Here is a 22039-nt window from a genome sequence, read left to right as displayed (position 1 = left end):
GCGATAAAAACGAACGAAACAAACTGGGCCATTCGGCCATAACGAATGCCGTACACCCACGTAAAAAGCAAAGGTGGTGGGGACGTAGATAATACAAAAAATATGAAAAATAATTAAATGCGTACATTTATAAAGAAAAAAATAATTAATTAGTAGTATTAAACATTGTGTATTACTTATCGTTATTTGTTATGTTTTTCCTAGAACAGATTTTTATTTTTAAGTCAAGTCACCTTATACGCGTGCCTACGGAGAATATATATGTACTGTATTTTAAAAGAACACTGCATATACCGTATATATAATTTATAAAGGAAAAAAAAACACCATAAATTAAAACTTAAATAAATTTTAATATATTTATTAAAAAATAAGTATATAAACAAATATAACCAGTACTAAAATCTCGTAAATCGAGATAAAAATAGGCTGATAGAAGCACGTGATTTACAGTTATGTTTACTTTTGATTAATGGAAGATGGCTGCTGTTTGTAAAAGTTTAAAATGGATGCGCTCCACAGTGCAGTTACTTAGGCTTCAGGTAAGAGAATTAATAACGTGTTTATTTATAAATCTTTCGCATAAATATAATAAAGAGCAAAAATGTTCTTAATATTTTAGAAAACGTGCAATATACTATAACATATGTGAATTTTATCATGAAAAACATCTTTCCATTGTTAAGATTTCTCTTATTAAATTTGTATTTAAATATAAAAAAATAATTAAATTTTTATAAATTTCATTTGCATAATTGAATGCTTTATATACAATTCTAAAACAACAGTAAAATGTCTAAAAACAAAACTTGTTAAGCAAATAAAATATTTATTTACAATAGTTGTAGAAGCATTTCTGAATTATTAGTTGTATAAGACAAATGGCTATTCTTATTTATATTGAAGTTTTATTTGCTGTTAAAATATTGAAAAATTTTTTAAAAGATATATAGAACTTGTTATATTACTGAAAATATTAATAATCAATAATATACTGTATATTAACCATTGCCACATATATACTTGTATACATGCATTAAATACATTACATACATTTTGTTGTATCAGATAAATTCGGATAGATAAATACGTGCTAAAGGGCATTGTGGCGATGCTTCTTTTGAGTATTTCGAAGAACGAAAAGACAAAGAATCTAATCTAGACTTAATAATAAACATTTGTTATTATTTCATTTATAATACTGGCATTTTTTAAGTTTATATTTGATGCAGCATTATACAATCTATAATATATTTTTATATATATAAACTTATATTGTCATTATAGTAATTTATTTTTTCCCTCTACAAGATAAAAAAAATAAAATTTTTATATCTAAAGGAATTGAAAGTATGTCAAGGATTTTTAGATATATTTATGAATATATAAAGTTTCTGAAAGTTATTTATAAATTACTTTTATATATATATATATATATTGTCATATAGCAATAGATAATCTATATTAAATATTTAATCAATATTCTTGTTAATATAATATCTATATATTTTTTAAGAGAAAATTTTGGAAATACCTTAACATTAAAGATAAGATTTCAATATCAAACATAAATATAATAATTAAATGGAATTTGGAATTTTACATAAAGAATTAAATTTAGTTTATAAATACGATTAATAGTAAATGATTTATTCAGAAAACTTTATTTAAATATAGTATAAAAATATATCTGAAAGCAAGAGATAAAAATATCAGTTGTTGTTGGATGTTATACTGTACAAGCATCCATTGCTTAATGGTAGTGCTACGTTCCTGAAAATCATTCTGCAAGTAAATATTAACCAGAAGCTCATTTTCCATTATTTTGAAAGAGGAAAAATAATGTTACAATGTCAACTAAAAATTTCTAATTAATTTCCAGAAACAACTAAAAACACACTATAATGTCTATACAAACTATCATATTAGGGTGTAAAATATTTAAAAAATTGCTTTCTGAACATCAAACAGTTAATATTGTTGTTAAAAAACTTGGAAGTAACAGGTACATTTTTCATGCCATGCTGTAGACCAGGGATGGGCAACCTTTTTCTACGTAAGGGCTGCATTTTAAAACTTATGAACTGACACGGGCTGCATACAAGAAAAAAGAGAAAAAAATGCTGGTAAATCACATTTATTCATATATAATTATAAATTAGAATAGGTATACTTAATTTAGCTTCTGGAACGAATGTAAACATAATATGTTGGAAATATTTGGTTAAATATTCGTCACTGCTAGTATTAAATTAGTTTTGATATGTCTGTTACTCGGTTTCTTGTTTTAATTTTTACTAAATTCATTGCGGAGAAACTATTCACATACATAAGTTGTAGGAATAAATGTTTGAATTTTTGCTGCATACTTCCTTAAGCTGAGAAATTGATATATTCATTCATATTTTATGCAACATGGGCTGCAAAAAATATTAATGTGGGCCGCAGGTTGCCCATCCCTGCTGTAGACATTGCATTTATAATAAGTCATAGCAAATAATGCACATCAATAAAAAAATTTATTAGAAAACTATGCAGGCAAAATTTACAATATAAATTTCAGTGCATTCTTACTTAATAATGTCACTGACACATCTATAAATTGGAGAATTGATTGACTACTGTCTACTATACTACTACTGTTAGTCATGTCATGAAAGCATATTTAGATTTTGTTGTAGATATTGGTATGTTATGACATGTTTTCCAGCTTCAGCTATATTCTAGATGTATATGCCATTTTTTGACTGGGTTCTTTTATAATGACTACATGTTATTCTAATCAATTTTATTTGGAATATAACTTGAGATTTTTCCAGTATATTGTTTTGTTTGAGATGATGTATTGAATTTTTGGGATGCAAATAATTTTTCTTACTAATTTTTTTAATATTATGTTTATGTATTAAGAGATAAGTATTTCTATGAAGTTTATGTATTAAAAAGTTTATGTGCCAAAAGATATTCTTCTAGGAACATTTGTTAAGCCTATATTTACTTATTTTGCAACTATAGTAGAGCATCGATTATCCGACTCAATTAGGGACTGGAGTTGGTCGGATAACTGAAAAGTATGAAAAAATACATTATTAGTATAGTGTGTTAGGCCTGGTTTAGATACTAGCCTCCCTTTCATGGTCGAGCCAGTGCTGCCAGCTAAAACACGCAAAAATTTAACAAAAATAATATTAAAGTAGCCAAGACATAACTAAATATTGGTCCCTTGGTCAATTAATTAAACAGTGCTGTATAGTTACATGTAAAAAGTTTTTTTTAAATCAAAAAGTATTGGAGGATGGACACAGATAAGTATAATTAATTATATTTTTATTTAAAACTAAGCATTGAGTGCCGTGATGTTGTCAAAGGTCTCAATGCAAAATCTGAATATTTTTATAGAACTGTACAGTACATCTGCCATTATTAATTTTTTCGTGTATCCCTAAATCACCAAGTGCATACCCCTAAGGATATGTGTACTTCCTGTTGGGAATTGCTGGTGTCAAGCAAAGAAGCAATCACTGTTAATTTGTGTGGGAAAATTTTTTTGAATGTTTTCAGAGTCTAAATTAAATTTATAAATCATACCAAATAATACATAAAACCTAAAATAATACTAACACATAGTAAAATAAATAATATGATAAATACATAGCCTACAAAGTAGAAATGTAAGTATAGTGTAGTTATTAAAATTATACCAGAAGTACTCTCTTCGGTAAGTAACATTTAAACTAAGAAACTGCCCTGTTCTCAAGAACCAAACTTTCTATGTCTGTCTTTTAAATTAACATGCCTATTTAAATTTCATTTTTGCAATACTGTCATCACCATTGTCCATTCTTTCTGTTTCAGCTTATTGAAAAGATTGGCTGATTTCTTATGTAAAGATGGAAAACCAGCTGTATACATCATCCACTCAAGCAATAGACTTTTCATTTTCTCACTTTATTTTTGCAAACAGATGCATAAAATAAATTGTCATAAATCACAGTTCCAAGCTGTAACAGCATGATGCTGTGTGTAATTCCCAGATATGTATTATTATGCAATCATCTGATGGTTGGAATACCAAGTAAATCTTGTAAATACAGGTATACCTCGAGTTACGTCGTTTTGAGTTATGTCGTTCTCGATTATATGTTGTTTGTCAAAAAAGTATATGGAAAAATAAAAATCAAGTTTAAGTCATTTTAGTTGACTTTACATCTGTCCGCCACAAATATTGAAGTTGTAATATCACTAGAAAAGCATTAAAAGCACATAAAATCATATTAAAATATGTACATTTACAGTAAATGCTAATATAATCATCATAAATCCTAGAGAATGAAACAAAAACATCTGTGTTTCTGTGTTTTCGTCTTATTCAGCAGTCTTTAAGTCCTCATTATTGGCGTTTCCTATGGTAGTTTCGACTTACGTCGTAACTACACAAGTAAATTTGACTTGCGCTGTTTTTCGACTTATGTCGCTTCTCCTGGAATCAGTTACCGACGTAAGGCGAGGTATACCTGTATTATCAGAAAGTAATTCTAAAACAGTTTGAGACTTATTTAATAACCAAATGCTTTTGGATCATTAAACCCATCTACAAGATTTTCTAAAGTTTTTACAAACAAAATTTTAATATATTTTTTCATTTTATATTTACTTCAGTTTATTAGTTTTGAATATTGAGTTTAAAATGCAAGAAGGATAACTTTTATATTTAAATTATACTGATGATGATTCTTATTTTTAGTATTCAAATTTACAAAAATTTAGAGTATCAATTAAATATTAATAATGAAATTATCATAATAAGTTGTATAAGGTGTACAGTACATGTTAAGATAATGATGTAAATTTGTTTGACAATCAGTATATATAAGTGTTGTGAATTTATAGTAGGTATTAAATGTATTTTATAAGAGGAAAAAAAAAACAACAAAAACAAAAAAGTAGATAAAAATACTTTTATTTATGTGTTTGTTATTCTTTTTCTCTTCTAAACATTTTCAATGCCAAATTTTATTTGTTGTAAGTCTAAGTCTAATCAACATGTTTTTGGAATGATTTTATATTTGTTTATTTTTAATACAGTAAAAAAATAACATGTTGCACTTTGTCTGTGTGTAAGAAAGTAAAAAATATTGTCTTCTGAAGAATTTATTTACAATATTTGAATAACTGAATGTTGTTATATTAAGTTGGCACATTGAGTCTATTTTCAATATTTTCTAAAGTTTTCACAAACAAAATTTGAGAATAAAAATGTAGGCTAAGTGATGTATTATGATTATAATTTAAACTTTTGAATTCAATTTATAAACATAGTACATACTCTGTTCCTGACTGTTTTATGACATTTCACATCTCTTCGTGAAACTTTCATATGTATTGCAATTTACAATTTTTTAAACAATAGTAATTTATATAGTATATATGTTACTGTGAAAGACCGAAATTAGAGAATGTCCTGTCGACACATACAAAATATATCGGTGAAAGACTGAATATTTGGTTATATTATTCTATATTAGAACAAGCACAGACAAGCTTTGATGGAGGTCGAAATGACACCCGAGAAGCTGGTGCCCCAGCTATATTGCATTCAGATAATGGTAGGGAATTCTTTAATCAAGTCATATCCGAACTATGCGCTATGTGGAAAGATGTTAAGATAGTTCATGGAAAGCCTCGTCATAGTCAAACACAAGGCTCAGTTGAAACGGCCAATCGGGATATACAGAATATGTTAACTGTATGGATGAATGATAATGATACAAATAAACGGTCAGATGGTTTGCCCTTTGTACAATTTGCCAAGAACATATCATGAAGGAATATGCCAAAGTCCTTATGAAGTCATGTTTGGTGTTAAATCAAAAGAGGCATAGCATCATCATCTTTGCCTGGCGAACAAATTGCAAATATTGAAACCGAAGAACAGCTCAAAGAAATTATTAATACTTTTGAAGAAAATTTGAGCAGTGGCCATAACGAATACCATATTTCAAAGGAAAATATTGAAGAGGAGCTGCAACCTACCATGTCTTCGTATCAAGCCCTGACTGAACAACACAAAGTTATTTCTATAAAAAGAGTGGCCGTGAAAGAGAATCTTCTACTGCAAGCAACGAAAATGTTACGAACCTGAAAAAGAAAATTTTCTTCTGCTCAAATTAGTGATTTATATACGAATACGAGTCCATACGAATACGAGTCCCTGATGTTGACTGTGGTCGTACAGATGACCGCAACGTGTTGGCGGTTGTTGTTGGAATAGAAGACCCCAACTTTTATAAATTAGCAAACAAAAATAGTACTCTCAAGCAGCTTTATACCCGTAATCAGTTTGTAATTTGTAAATAAAAGTTACTTTCCATAGATGAGATTGCTTCTCAAAACATATCGCTGAGAGAAGCAGCTGCAGCTAATTCGAAAAGTGGAGGGCAAGGCTATTACACGCTGTCATTGCAAAAAGAAGTGTTCCACAAATAAAATGCAGTTGTAAAAGCAAGAGACTCTTGTGCAATTCAAACTGCTATAACAGTTTAAATTGCTGCAATAAATAAGATTGTATAACGTTAATCACATAATTTATGTGTAAGTTTATTATTGTATTTTCTTTAATGATTTAGAATGTACTGTTCATTTTAGGTTCAACAGTTTATTTACATATGCTGTTACTTAAGCTTTTTCCTATTTTGACATATTAAAAAGTTGCATTTTTGTCTTAACATAATAAAAATATTTTTATTCAACATTCACCATCAGTGCATGCTGAATGTCGACATTTGCTGGTGTAAGTAAGAAATAATGATATTTAGCAAATATTTCATACATACACGAAACAGCTGTGTGAATGCTGACATTCACCAGAGAATGTCGACATTTGTTGGCTATCGGTCATTCACAGTAACATATATATATATAAAGAATAATCACTGCTAAGAAAAAATGAAAATTCCGTTATTTAAAATAATTTGGAGTGAATTAAAAAGAAAGAGGAAAAAAGTTAAAAATATGTAGGTAGTGCTTAATCATCTAACTGTGGTGTCATGGCATTCTATAAAATGTCAGCAAACCTTGATTTCTTAAAAGGCCTAAAATATTTGACTTTTTTGAATTTTCACATTTTTCTTGTAATGTATAATATATTCCCTTTTGATGCATTACTTTATTTTTCTGTAAGAAGTTTGCTTCTACTCAAACATTTCATCTCAGTGAATCAGTCAGTAAGGTCAGATAGTGTAGTTTTATTGTATAGATATTCAAAACTGACAGTATTTGAGAATTGTTGCATTTATATGATTTGTATAGTTTTATTTATTTTCTTAATTATTCTGTTGATGCTTCTTTTTTTAAATTTAACAAAAATAATTAAATATTTATTGTGTTGTTATAATTTATTGCTATTGTTACATTTCTGATTTTTTTTCCTTTTTTACTCTATTAAATACATTTTGTTATTTTAAACGATGCATTTAACAGATTAATTTCTGCTGAAAAATAAATATATAAATAAACAAGAGTGGTCAAAGTCCCTTTATGACATTACTGATAAGTTATTCTATTGTTATTATGACTTAAGTACAAACTTTTATATAAATCTAGATGCATTTATACCATATAAGTATTTGGAGATGCAATGATAAAAATGCACTAGCTTCAGCATATTAAAAACTTCATTAAATAAATATGGCCATGGATATAGGGTGGTCCAAAGTTTACAGCTGCATTTGTATAATGGAATACAGTATGCCTTCAATTTAATAGACGAAAGTTTTAGTATTGTATTTTTTATTCATGAATAGAGCAAGCTGAAAGATTGGATCATTAAATCAATGCATATAAATTATTGAATGTGCATTATAATAATACTTTATTCGTATTTATATATTAATAATGAATTTAAAATATATAAGATATGTGAAAACGTCAGTATTATATATATGTTTTTAAAATAAATTTGATTTAAGGGTCTTTCAGCAATAGCAAACCCCTTAATTAATCCACAATGCACAAATTAAAAAAATTATTTTTTATAATAAATTAATCTATGTAATGAAGCGGTTTTAACTGGTGTGCTACAAAGCTATTTCAAATGTGCCATGAGATTAATCTAAAAAATTAATGAATTTTTAAAGTTATACAAAGTTAACAAAGTTAACAAGTTATACAATAAATAAAAGCTATTTTATTGGATTGTTTAAGTTCTGATAAAACAGGTTTTCATTATAATTTAAAAAATTTGGAGTTGTTTTCATTAAAATACTAAACATTATTAACCATATTTAGAAGTTTACACCAACCTAATGTTATAGAGGTGTTGTATGCAGACGGAAATTGTTCTGTTTACAATTTCCATTTGAGTCTGGAGAATTTCTACCAAATGTAACTTGATTGTACAATTGATTTCATATAATCTCCTAATAATTACTTTATTTTGAACTTAATTTGCTGTGATTCCTCAGCAACAGTTAAAATATTAAAAAAGCAAAAATAAAACAGTTAAACAATTTCTCTCTCCTACAAAAAAGATATTTTTTTTTTATGAGACTAGAAAATGCTCCAATGTATTTTTTAGTAAATGTGAAATATATAGTATTTGTAGTGATAGTATAGAAAATTCTGTTTTAAAAAAGCATTGTAACTATATTACTCTGAATAATGTAATATTAATAATTTATAATTAGATAATGATGGTTAACACTGGTTAATTGTAGTAACCATTAATTAATGATAAACAAATGGGAAAATATAATTTGTGTAAATGCTCATGCAGCAGAAATCTGTGTTTAAATAATAAAGAAACCAAAAAATCTAGCAACTCATTGCTGGATTTTTTGGTTTCTAGTAAACACTCCTGGTAAACAAAGTTAAAATTGTGCATGGTATCTCTGTTATCAGATTCTATTTTAAAAAATTTATAATATTAATTTTAATTAAATGGAAAAAAGTTTAATTTTGAAGGTAAAGATGAATTTTATAAAAGAATTATAAATACTACTGATGAGTAAAATATTTATTAAGTCAAGCCCCACTCAAGATATGACACATGATCCTCTATCTCTCCATCCCTTGACCATTAACCACCAAAATTAAATAACCTCAATACTCCTACACAAACTGCCAAATGTTGTTTCTTAATCAATACCCCATCTAGAAATATTAAAGAAAATACATGCCAACATGCATATGCACATGCAAACAGAATTTTTTTCTTTCTTTTTTTTTTTTTTACCTTTTTTTGGGTTCAGAGGTCTCAAAACATTGAAATTTGCAAAAAATCTAGAAGGTCAAATTCAACATGATTCTAATTCTTTTACATGTTATATACGTAAGCCAGGAAAATGATATGCTTGTTTTTCATTGCAATTTCAACATTAACATAATTTTAAGGTAGATTAGATAAGGTCTCGGCTTAAAATGTCAAAAATGTGATGAATTATTGAAAAAAGAAACAGGCCGAAATTCATTCTATTATAGGTTATTATAGATAGTAACAAACAAAATTTTAATACTTTGATTTTGAAAGTAGCTCTGCAAGTGATTGGTCAATCACAATCAATTCATCCAGTTCTGCAATATTTAACAGTAAAATCTGCCACAATCTTTTCATAATTCTTGAAGTGTGGCTTATGCTCAGAAAAGTTTAGAACCACTGTAGGGATTTTCCTACACTGTCACATCAATTTCTGTTTATTGTCTGTATGTTAAAAATAGTTTACATTAAAAATATCAGTACTGGTATCCCTTGCTTAACTCGGGATTTGGTTAACATGCAAAATTAATCACAGCAATTCCTTTATGTACTGTACACAGCAGAACTTTCAGTTTACATGATTTACCATCTTTACTTAACGTAGATACCATATTTGATTAACACAATTTTGATCTACGTGGTAGCATCGAGGGATTAATCATGTTAATCAAGGGATACTTGTATACACTCTTCTGGCTATTTTGTTTTTTTAATTTAATTTTAAATTATATAAATTATTATAGAATATTTTGAAAATGGGATTTATAAATGTGAAAAATTAAAAATACAGAAATTTGTGATTTTTATAAATTTCTGTAATTATTTTATTTCTACACGATTTACATCGGAATAAAAAATACCTTGTCCCGTAACCCACAGGAAAGAAGGTATCTGTTTCCACCCTTTTACTGCATTAGATGCACTTTAAGTGCAAGTAGTTCCTCTTCTCCTCCCTTTTCCTCTTCTTAAAAGGTTTCCAGATGAGCATTGTGAACTAGTCTCAACAGTCATATTGGGTAACTCCGGATTAACTGATGAATGATGTGTATCTGATAATTGCTGCATGTTTGAAGATTGCTGTATGTCTTGAGATTGCTGCATATTATGCTTGAGTGGATCTGGTGTGTTGACCACAAAGATAGTATTATCAAGCACTCTACTGAATATAAGGGATGTGTGTATGGCTGCCTGTTTCTGAAGAATGCTGATGTCAATGTTGGATTCTAATTGATCTATGTATTTCTTTATGGCTTTTGCTACTATTCCTGTTGCTCCTATTACTATTGGGATGACAGTCGTCTGTGTATTCCATAGACAGCCAGTGGCGTGCCGTCATTGGAAGCGATGGAAGCGCAGATTCCACCTTCCAATGACCTTCCCTTGTATTTTATAAAATAAAAATTTTCATATTTTAACGTACTTTGCATTACTTAAAATTAATATTTTATTATAACTGCATTATGTATCTTTTATAAATTTCTATACTACATGTGAAAAAAACGATAAGATTGCTATTGTATATTCGAATGATTCGGTGGAGAAACCGGGTCAGTTTCCAATCAGCCAGATTATATAGGCATTGTCACATGCGGTTTACAGAGCACCAACCTCACCCGGTTTAGCTGGTAGAAGTGACACACACGTAAAGAGTCCTACTTTATATCCCGGAGCGGTTGTGGGCTCTTAGCCACCTGCCCGTCAACTTCCAAGCAGCCAGATTATAGGCATTGGCGCATGTGCTTTACAGAGCACCAATGTCACGGGTTAGCTGGTAGAAGCGACACACACGTAAAGAGTCCGACTTTATATCCCGGAGCGGTTGTGGGCTCTTAGCCACCTGCCCGTGAACTTCCAAGCAGCCAGATTATAGGCATTGGCGCATGCGCTTTACAGAGCACCAACGTCACGGGTTAGCTGGTAGAAGCGACACACACATAAAGAGTCCGACTTTATATCCCGGAGCGGTTGTGGGCTCTTAGCCACCTGCCCGTGAACTTCCAAGCAGCCAGATTATAGGCATTGGCGCATGCGCTTTACAGAGCACCAACGTCACGGGTTAGCTGGTAGAAGCGACACACGCGTAAAGAGTCCGACTTTATATCCCGGAGCGGTTGTGGGCTCTTAGCCACCTGCCCGTGAACTTCCAAGCAGCCAGATTATAGGCATTGGCGCATGCGCTTTACAGAGCACCAACGTCACGGGTTAGCTGGTAGAAGCGACACACGCGTAAAGAGTCCGACTTTATATCCCGGAGTGGTTGTGGGCTCTTAGCCACCTGCCCGTGAACTTCCAAGCAGCCAGATTATAGGCATTGGCGCATGCGCTTTACAGAGCACCAACGTCACGGGTTAGCTGGTAGAAGCGACACACGCGTAAAGAGTCCGACTTTATATCCCGGAGCGGTTGTGGGCTGTTAGCCGCCTGCTAGATATTCGGCCACCCTCGCCTGATTATGTGAATCATGAGCAGACTAGATCAACGGCAAGCAACCCGCGGGCCAGCTACGGCTCGCGAATAGTTTCTATCCGGCCCGCGAGATCTTTAATAGATTATTAAATTGGAAAAATAACTAATTAATACTTATTTTTCTAATTCTTTGTAATTTTCGAAAACGATAAGAGAAATAAATGTAGTAATTAACTTTTTATTTATTTATTTCATATTTGCAGACTAAAAAAATTACGAGTCACAAGAAAGCGTCAATTAACTACTACGGCCCGCAGAAAAAAAACGTAAAATTTATTCTGGCCCATGTTATAAAAAAGGTTGCCCACTGTAGACTAGATTTATATTTTAACCCAACCGATAGGAATTTACTGGCATGTTTTTATGATAGTTCTGTATAGTTGACAGGAGTTTTAAAAAAATCCATTAAAATATTTGATACATTTATTCCGCGTTTATTCCACTCTCCCATCTTATATTACTTACGGATTTCAATGTTAAACCGGTGATATTACGATTTAGTACGTCCCATCTGTAAGGGGATGCAGAAAAAACGCGTACAATTCTAGTACAGTGATAAAAAATTAACTGTTACTTTGGCTGCATCATTTACAACCAAATGTAATGAATGAGATGTACAATGGTACAAAAAAAGCTCTAGAATTTATTTTCCTTAAATTTACGATTTATGTATCGGTTGTCATAAAAATTTCTTTCCACTTCTTTCCCAAGACTACAGATATTCGAGTACAAAGTAACCGGTTTCGACTTATTTCTATTTAAGAAGTAGTTAAATAATTAAGCGATTAGGGAATTAGAAACATAAATAAAACCCCGATGAAAAAGCCGAAATTTTATTTAAACAGAAGCTTAACCGAACCAATCTCTTGCCGAGTACAGTGGGGTCTGATCTTTTCGTAATATTAGATGTAATAAAGACAGAAATTTCTCCAGTTCAATGAGAGTGACCGAAAAGTTGTAAATTTTGGAAATTTCCGTGAACACTCGATCCTAAAACGAATTAGAAAACGAACGACGGACAATCTGTTAAGTTTAACATATTTAGATTTTTACAGCTATGGTGAGAAACGTTTAAAATCTACAACAACCCCGTCGCGTCCTTTGATATATACTAGTGACGCGACAAAAGAGGCATTTGACATTGACCGGTATCGGCACCCTCGGGATTTGGCACGGACACACCTACCTGGACCGTCTCTGATTGCATTCATTTGCCACTCGTAGGGAGCTATTTCACTAAGTGGATTGTTTTAAGATTTAAAAAGTAAAGAATATTTTGTTATTTTTATGTACGTTTCTTCACAAAGTTATATTTAATTATAAGTTTCATTAAAAGTATATTCGTACAATTGAAGAATTTTTTGTACTAGGCATGTATATTCGTCACACATTTTGTTTTCCAAGTAAGTTTTTCTGATAATTTTAATTTTAGCCCTTATATCGTGACTAGTGATTCAAAAATTTATTTAAAAAAGTTTTGGCTCGAGACCATATAATGAAAAAGAAAACATTATTAAAAGAGAAAGACGAATGCCTAAATTAAATATAAATACGTCAACAAAAAATTTCAACATTTTGACGATAAAATTTATGACGAATGACGATTCTTTCGTAAAATTGAAGCAATTTGGAAATCAAAGCGGAATAGAATTTAACATTGGTAGACAATATAAAATAAATATTGAAAATTATAACGAGATAATTACAATTAATAGATATATCTAAATTAATAGATGTTATGTGTTTTTTCTCGAAGCGAGAATTGGCATTTAGAGGGCGTAGGGAATTTATTGAATCTAATAACGGAGGTAATTATATTGAACTTTCTTATTTATTAAGTACGTCGGATAATCTATTAAAAATACATTTAAAGAAGTATACGGTTTTTACTGGCTTATCGAACAAACGAATACGAAAGGGCCCTGACGTGCAATTAATTGATTGCCCCTGAAAGTCGGCTTCTTACAGAAGCACAGCTTCCCTATCATCAAATGTCACGGCACGCCACTGTAGACAGCTAACTTCAGATTTCAAAAGATGATATTTACTTATTTTTCAATTTCTTTAGCACCAATGTTGTAATCTGATGGTACAGTTATATCTATTAAGAATGTTTTATTACGATTTTTATCAACATAAATTAAATCCGGTCTATTGTGAGATACAATGACATCTGTTAGGACAGGCATTTCCCATAAGATCTTGGCCATACCATTTTCTTTAACTTGCAGCTGGATTAATGTTTCTTTCCACCATTGGTTAGAGACTTCTATTTTATGTTTTCGGGCCAGGCACCAGTAGACGTACTGGACAATGCTATTATGACGTTTTACATAACAAGTCCCCGCCAATTTTTTGCATCCTGATATAATGTGCTCTGTAATTGTTATTATTATTATTATTATTAAATTAATCAATAAATATTTATCAACAAGTAATATTTTTTGAAGTAATTAAAAATATATTAAATTCATAATTTAAAAATAAGATATGTTTTGTAATAAATTCAATGGAACAAATTGTTTAATGCATCAAATGAATAAAGATAAATAGATAAACCAAATAACTAGAATATGTAGGTAATTCAGTTTAATTACTAAGTAATTTGACACAAATGATTGATGTTAATCAAACCAGAATGGAACTTGAATTTGTAATTTTTGCAAACTAGACAGGTACAATACATTATAAGTTACACTAGCCAGACTTATGGTATGAACTTTACCTTCAGATATAATACAGCAGTACATATGTGTAGGACTTTCTTTTCGTCTTGTCTCCTACTTTTGTAACTTCGCTTGTGTTTAGTCCAGTAAAGACACTTAATTGCTTACTAAACTAACATTTAATTGTGACACTAGACATTACAATTAACGACATAAACATTGAACATTAAATTTGAATCGTCTCGTCTTAGTGGAAAAGAAAAATGAAGTCCCGTCTGGACTCGTCTTCCGTCTTCTTCCCGCCTTTTCTCCCAAAACGTCGTCTGGCTACACCCAAGTCTCGCCCCGTCCCGCTCTTGCCTTCGTCCCTCGCCGTCCGATGGCGCCCCGCCTCCCACATATATAAATATAGTTGAATTATAATACAGATATACAAAATGATCTGTTATCATTTATGTTCACTGAAAATTGTTATATTATTATTATGTATATATTATTATCCATATAAAATTGTCTTAAAGTTTTTAATATTGCTTTATATAAGTGAATTGAAACACATCTTTCTTTGACAAAGTAGAAAAAATAAATTAAACTTATAAATAAAAAAAGGAGTTTAATTTCATTTAGCTTAAAAAGAAAATTAATTTATAAAAATATGAAGTAAAATAGATTTTTTGAATGATTTTTGTGTTTGTATGTTTATTTTGTATTTTTTATGAAGGTTAAGTTTTAAATGTATATTTTAATTAATAAGCAAATTATTTCATTTAGACTTACTGATTTCAAATCTTTTTTGGACTTGCAGATTATGAACAATTAGGTGAAAGTTGCAGTGCATTTTATTATTAAATATTATAGAACCAACCAACAGGTCAATTGCAGAAGTTCTTGCTAATAACTTCTCTATTACAAAATATAATAGAAAATAAATGGTATACATTTCTGAAATGTAGTTGATAAAGTGTAGAACAACACTTATTTTTTTACAAATTTTAAAATTTTAATTTTTCCTATGGCACACCTTAAGTGTTACATAAGGTTCTGTGATTTTCCAATCAGTGTGCTTCGCAGCATACTGGTTGGAAACCACTGATTAACCACTATTTGATCTACCATAAATAATTATAGCCTTAAAATAGAATTAAACCAATATTTAAAAATTAACATTATTTATTTTTTAAATTACAAGATTAAAATTAAACATATTCATTTGCAAGCTCTGACTATGTAATCAACTTAGTTTAATCAATCTCATTATAATCCAAAATTAGCTAACAAATTTAGATTAATGGTGATGGACAAGATATTTACTTTTACCTTTAGTTTAGATTTCTTAATTTAACTAATCTTCTTACAGCCCAAAATTAATTTAGTCAATTAGACCTAAAGTTAGATAGTGAAACGATCACTTTAAATACTCAGGCTATAAATCTGCTAATTTAAATAATTAATACTAAGTAATTTGCTACAAGAGGTAAACATTAAGAGATGACACTTAACACCTACCTCCCAGTAGTAAATTACTTAGAGTTAATCATTAAAATTAGTGGATTTATAGCCCAAGTATTTAAGGTGATTGTTTGGCTATGTATCTATATATATATATATATATATATATATTGATATATCTGGCTTTGGTTTGTTTAATACCAGGTTGTTCAATAAGTTTTGTCGTTCGATAAAAAAAACACAATTTTATGGTTTGAAATACATTTTATTATTCAATATAATTTCCCTGAACTTCAATACACTTGTTCCAGTGATCTTCTAATTTATGGATTCCATCCCTGAAGTGAGAATCCGGAAGACTGTCGAAATACGCTTCCACGGCTGCTATTACCTCTTCGTTCGATGAAAATCGTTTCCCACGCATGAATTTTTTAAGATGTGAGAACAGCCAGAAGTCAGAGGGAGCTAAATCTGGCGAATAGGGAGGATGTTGCAACAATTCGTATTTTAATTCGCTGATTTTCGCGATGGTTTTTTGAGCTGTATGAGAGGGTGCGTTATCTTGATGAAAAATGATTTTTTTCTTCTGTAAACCAGGTCTTTTCTCACGAATTTTTACATCCAGCTGGTCCAAAAGATTACAATAATAGTCTGAGTTGATTGTTTTACCAGTTTGGAGATAATCCACGAACAAAATTCCTTTTGCATCCCAAAAAACTGATGCTAACACCTTCTTGGCCGATTTCTGGACCCTAACTCGCTTCGGAGCCGAAGTACTGGGTTCACACCACTCCTTAGCCTCTTGTTTTGATTCAGGATCATGATGGTAGACCCAAGTCTCATCCATAGTAATGAAACGACGCACAAAATCCTTTTTATTTTTTCTAAAACGCTCCAAATGTTGCTGAGAAAGTTGCATTCGAATGTGTTTTTGCTCCATAGTTAGCGAATGCGGCACCCATTGTGCACACAGCTTTCTGTAACCCAAAACATCAGCCAAAATATTGCTCACACTGCCTAATGAGATCCCTAGGGCTTCTACTAAATCTCTCTCAGTTAATCGACGATCTTCCAAAACCATATGCTGTATTTTTGCTACGATTTCTGGTGTTGATGCACTTTTTGGACGTCCTTCACGTGGATCGTCTTCAAGACTTGTACGGCCACGTTTAAATTCAGCAACCCATCTTTCTACTGTTCTAATTGAAGGTGAAGAGTCCTTATACACTTTTACCAATCGTTCATGAATTTGTTTTGGTGCTACACCTTCCAAAAATAAGAATTTTATCACTGCACGATATTCAATTTTTTCCATTGTAAAAAAATACACTGACACGTCAACTTTGAACAGCTGCAAATATAGAAATGAGTTGACAGATCTACATGAAACTTCACACGTGTTTATAAAAAAGTAGTACTATTTTTAGAGTAATAAAACGACAAACCTAATAGCGCCATCTCCTATTGAACGACAAAACTTATTGAACAACCTGGTATATTTATAGACTTAAAGTAGTTACATTGTTGTTTACTTAAGCTGAATCTCAAAAAAATTCTAATACTCTACAATAACCGATATTTATTCAGAAATAATTATGGAACCTTTACTGAATAATGTTTCAACTGTATTCTTGATATATTTTTATAAGAAGAAAAAATTTTAGATTTTTAAATATTTATAATTGTAATTCTTTTAACTTCTTTTAATAGGAAATATTAAATATTTTTATTTATTAAAAAAATATATTAAACATGTATCATATTTTACAGGCTTCATGTATTCAACAGCCTGTGAGATGTTTGAACATTCATGAATTTCAGAGCAAACAGTTAATGGCAGATAATGGAATTCAAGTTCAGCGTTTTAAAGTAGTTGATTCGATTGAACAAGCGGATCTTATTGCTAATACATTTGGTAAGATTTTGTTAACATTTAAATCTCAAAAGCTAAGTATAATTTAATTTATTTTAAACATGAAATATTTAAAAGTTGGGTAGTTGTTCTATTGTCTTTCCTTGTTGGATAAAATAATTAATACTACATAGACTTTACTATTTTTTCTCTCTAATTACATATAAATAAAGTTCATTATCAGTAGACAAAACAAAATTAAGTAAATTTAAAAACTGGAAAGTGAGACACAACATAGGATATCATGAAAAACATATGTTGGGATGAATGAAAAGACATTAGTAAGAATGGAAATGATAAGATTTGCTTGAAGCAAGTACAGGAAAGTATGTAAATAAGATAATTTGATAAAAAGAGTAAACTAATGGAAAAAAATTCCTGTTCTCAAATCGGCATGTCCGAACTCAACCTGACTCCATTTGAAAGAAAGAAAGTTCATAATAAAATAATTAAGAAATTATAACTTATGTATAGTTGAATTCTTTCTAAAGAGAAAACATTCTTTTAATTTAAAATTTAATATTGGAGATTTGATTAAAGATATGATAAAATCTGAACCAAAGATAGTCAACTCATATATGCCCCTTTTTTTAATCATGTTTATGAACTGTGAATTGAATAATTTTATCACTCCTTAAGTTGACAGATTATCACAAAAGTTAGTTTTTTTTCAGATTTATAACATGTGAAGATGTTTTATTTCATTTATTTATTTATTGTTTTTTTCAAATATTTTCAGTTCAGTATATCTCCAAAACTGGTTTGTATAAATACATCATGCACAAAACCAACACCAGCACTATGAAAAGAAAAATTTACTAACGTTTTCATCTATATGAAATAGACATCATCAGGTACAAATGATATAGAACAAAACAGCTAACAAAAATCAAATGTTTTTTGTTGTGTGTGGTGTATTTATTTTCAGTTCGTTAGCTAATGACAAGAAATCATGCAAATAGGAGTTTTGTGGGTTTAACTTTTACTACAATATACAAATTAAAAAGACAGCACCTTTAGTACTGTATAACAGTTTTTATATATTGCCAACATTTTTGACCCAGTTGTTAGGATATCTACTAAAATGGAACCTTTATAACAACTGCTCTTTTTTACCTGAAACACCTGAAATGATCTACTAACCAGGTTGAAAATGTTAGCAATACATATTGTTAAAGACCAGTTCATACATTTTGAGAACAGAAAAGAGAAGAGAAAAGAACACTAAGAAGGTTTAGTGCACAACATTTTGTGCATTACTAAAGACATACTAATCTTCTCTTTTGATTAGGGGGAAAAGTCAACAGAAGTTTTACTTTTCTCTCTGTTGGTAGCCCACAATCTTTTGCATCTTTAAACATGGGGCTGAGAAAACTGAAATGACCAAAACTATACCAGAATTATCTTTGATGAATTGTAATTTATCATTTATATACAGTATTTTAAAATAATGAAATCTAAATACAGGTATACCTCGGGTTACGTCATTTCGAGTTAAGTCGTTCTTGATTTTATGTCATTTGTCAAAAAAATATATGGAAAAACAAAAATTAAGTTTTTCATTTTATTTGACTTTACGTTTGTCCATCACAAATATTGAAGTCATAATATCACTAGAAAAGCATTAAAAACACATAAAATCATGTTACAATAAATAAGAATAAAAGTATATAAAATCATATTAAAATACAGTAGAGCGTCGATAAGTGAAACGTCGGTAAGTGGAATGGCCGGAAAGTGGAACGATTTTCAGTCGGACTGTGTTGTGCTGAATCGAATGTTTTTGATACTAAATTTACTTCTAAAGTATAATTTTCATGTTTTTTATATTCTTTAATATATTTATTTTGTTTGTACAAAATGCAGAAATAATTTTTAATGATATGATAGCCTCGATGATTATTATAAAAATTTTCGTTAGGCTTAAAATCGACGAAAATTCAACACGAAGTGACACGCAACGGAGAAAAATTTGAACATCGGACAGGTTAATGTATTTTTTCGTACAAAGTCGGAAACTGGAACAAATCATTAACTGGAAGGACCCCGGTCCCCAATTGGTTCCACTTATCGACGCTCTACTGTACTCAGAATCAGAATCAAAATATCAGTCTCAGCTGTTGATGCTGATGATCCACAGCCATCTACGTCTGTGATGTAAATAAACAAATTGAATGTAAATATTGGTAAATTTAACAAATTAGTTTTTTCTACTATTGCAAAATAATTTTAATAACTGTATTTGTTATTTAAACTTACAAAATCATTTTATTTTATTTTATTTTATAATGTCTTAGAGCAAACCACATTCACAAATAAAGAATCCGTGATGTACTGTAAACATCACCAAATTGTAAGCATGTACAGTACATTTACAAGTATGTATACGTACATGTATTCGTAAATTTAGATTACTTTTTTTGTACTATATTAAAAACTAAAATTTATTTGTTTGTAAGCTTAAAATAGATTTTTATTAACCATATATTATTAAAAATGCATTTATAAATAAAATACAGAACTGGGAATGGTTATTTATAGTTTAGCCTAGTGACAAGTAAATTTGGGGACAAGTAAATTTGACTTAAGTCATCTCTCCTGGAATCAATTACTGACGTAAGGTGAGGTATATCTGTAGTTTTATTTTTACATATACAGTAAATTTAAAACTTGCCTGAAATATTATAAATGCATTTTTGAAATAATCTTCCTTAATTTCTTTTATAAGGTGTTATGATCTTATATATAATCTTAATTTTCATCTAATATAATCTTGTATATAGATATTATTATAATCTTTGTTCTCTCTTCTCAAATTAAAAAATGAGATTGTACGCAGTTAATTAAGAATTTTACAACTAAAATAAAGCCTTGAAAGGATATCTAACTGCAAGTACTGAAAGCACATGAATGTTTCTTTCATTTGTTTGAAGTATGAACAATTAAGGGAAGAGAATAGAAAAAAGAAGAGACATTCTCCTCTCTTTCGTTCTCATGAAATATGAACTGGGTTAAAGGTATTGTCTAGTTAATAATGTTTATTTTACTGTACTATAATATATGTTATGAATCTCTAAAGTGATTCATTAGCTAATATTATTATCAAGAAGCTTGTTTTATTTATTACTTCCTTACTACAATTTATATTGAGTTAAAGAATTAATAATTATAATAATAGTGAATTTTTTTATGGAAGCAATTAAAATTGGATGATTATGAAACCAATAAATATAAATATTATTAATGTCATTTATATTCATTTTTGATTTTTGGTATTTAAACATTTAATAACATGAACAGATTCTCAACGATCAAATTTGTCACAAGAATCTTGACATGGTTATTTAACAATTACTTTTGTAGTTGATTTCTTACTTAATAATTGTGTTAAGATTTGACAGTTTGAATTATAAGTTATCAATGTTCAAAAAATTAAAATTATTTAAAACTTTTAGAGAGTTTTGTATAGTATTTTTAAAATATTAAATTTATATATTTATTTAAAAGAATACATTATTTTTTATTATAGATGTTAAAGAATATGTAATTAAAGCACAAATTTTAGCTGGTGGTAGGGGGAAAGGAACTTTTTCAAGTGGCCTTCAGGGTGGTGTTAAATTAACAAAAAAGTAAGGTTTTCAATGTATTTATTTATTTATTGTGAAGTATGTTTTTATAAGTAAATCAGCTACTGGAAAAATAAACTATTAAAAAACAAAAACCTTAATGTTTCCAGCAATAAAAACTATTTAATAATAACGTTTTCGACTGTTTTAAACAGCCATCATCAGTTAAAACGAACTTAAACAAAAAAGAATGCAGAAAAAATAGAACCCAAGCAATACAAATATTTAAAATTCAAAAATAATTCCAAAGTAAAAATGCCGTCGTATATTAGAAACTAACAGAACTGTGCATGCGCTAAATATCGTAGTAAGAATAAAAATAAAAACAAATGACAAAAATACTGCCGCAAAAATATTTCTATTACAAGAAAGAACGTTATGCATTTCGGTAAAACGACTTCCATGCCGTGGATAAACCATCTGCATCCCTATGGTTAATGCAACCCGTGTTAACGTGGGCTTTGTACATTTCCAGCTTTTTTAGATGTTTCAGCATTTGTTTGTTGGTCGTGGTTCTAATAATAGACGCTTTGTCCCAATGAATGTCGACATCTTGATGCTTAGCGAAAGCTGCTAGCACAGTAGTATCCAAGCTCTTATTGATGGAGTATCTATGCTCCTTAAGCCTCTGCTTTAAATGTCTCATAGTTGCACCAATGTATACCAG

At 29.7% G+C, this 22039-nt stretch overlaps 1 protein-coding gene across 1 annotated transcript in view; it reads left to right on the top strand.

The window, feature by feature from the left end:
• Positions 1-409: 409 nt before the first annotated feature.
• Positions 410-22039, top strand: part of ScsbetaG (Succinyl-coenzyme A synthetase beta subunit, GDP-forming) — a 51644-nt gene continuing 30014 nt past the window's right edge. The window contains exons 1-3 of the mRNA XM_067272929.1: positions 410-542; positions 17605-17749; positions 21276-21375. Coding sequence (XP_067129030.1) covers positions 480-542; positions 17605-17749; positions 21276-21375 — 308 coding nt within the window. The 5' untranslated portion in view covers positions 410-479. The remainder of the gene's footprint in view (positions 543-17604; positions 17750-21275; positions 21376-22039) is intronic.

Source organism: Centruroides vittatus, unplaced genomic scaffold (assembly GCF_030686945.1).
Source record: "Centruroides vittatus isolate TY-2023 unplaced genomic scaffold, ASM3068694v2 contig_459, whole genome shotgun sequence".
Classification (NCBI taxonomy): domain Eukaryota; kingdom Metazoa; phylum Arthropoda; class Arachnida; order Scorpiones; family Buthidae; genus Centruroides; species Centruroides vittatus.
Note: the sequence above shows the minus strand (reverse complement) of the source record. Positions and strands in the feature narration are given on the sequence as shown.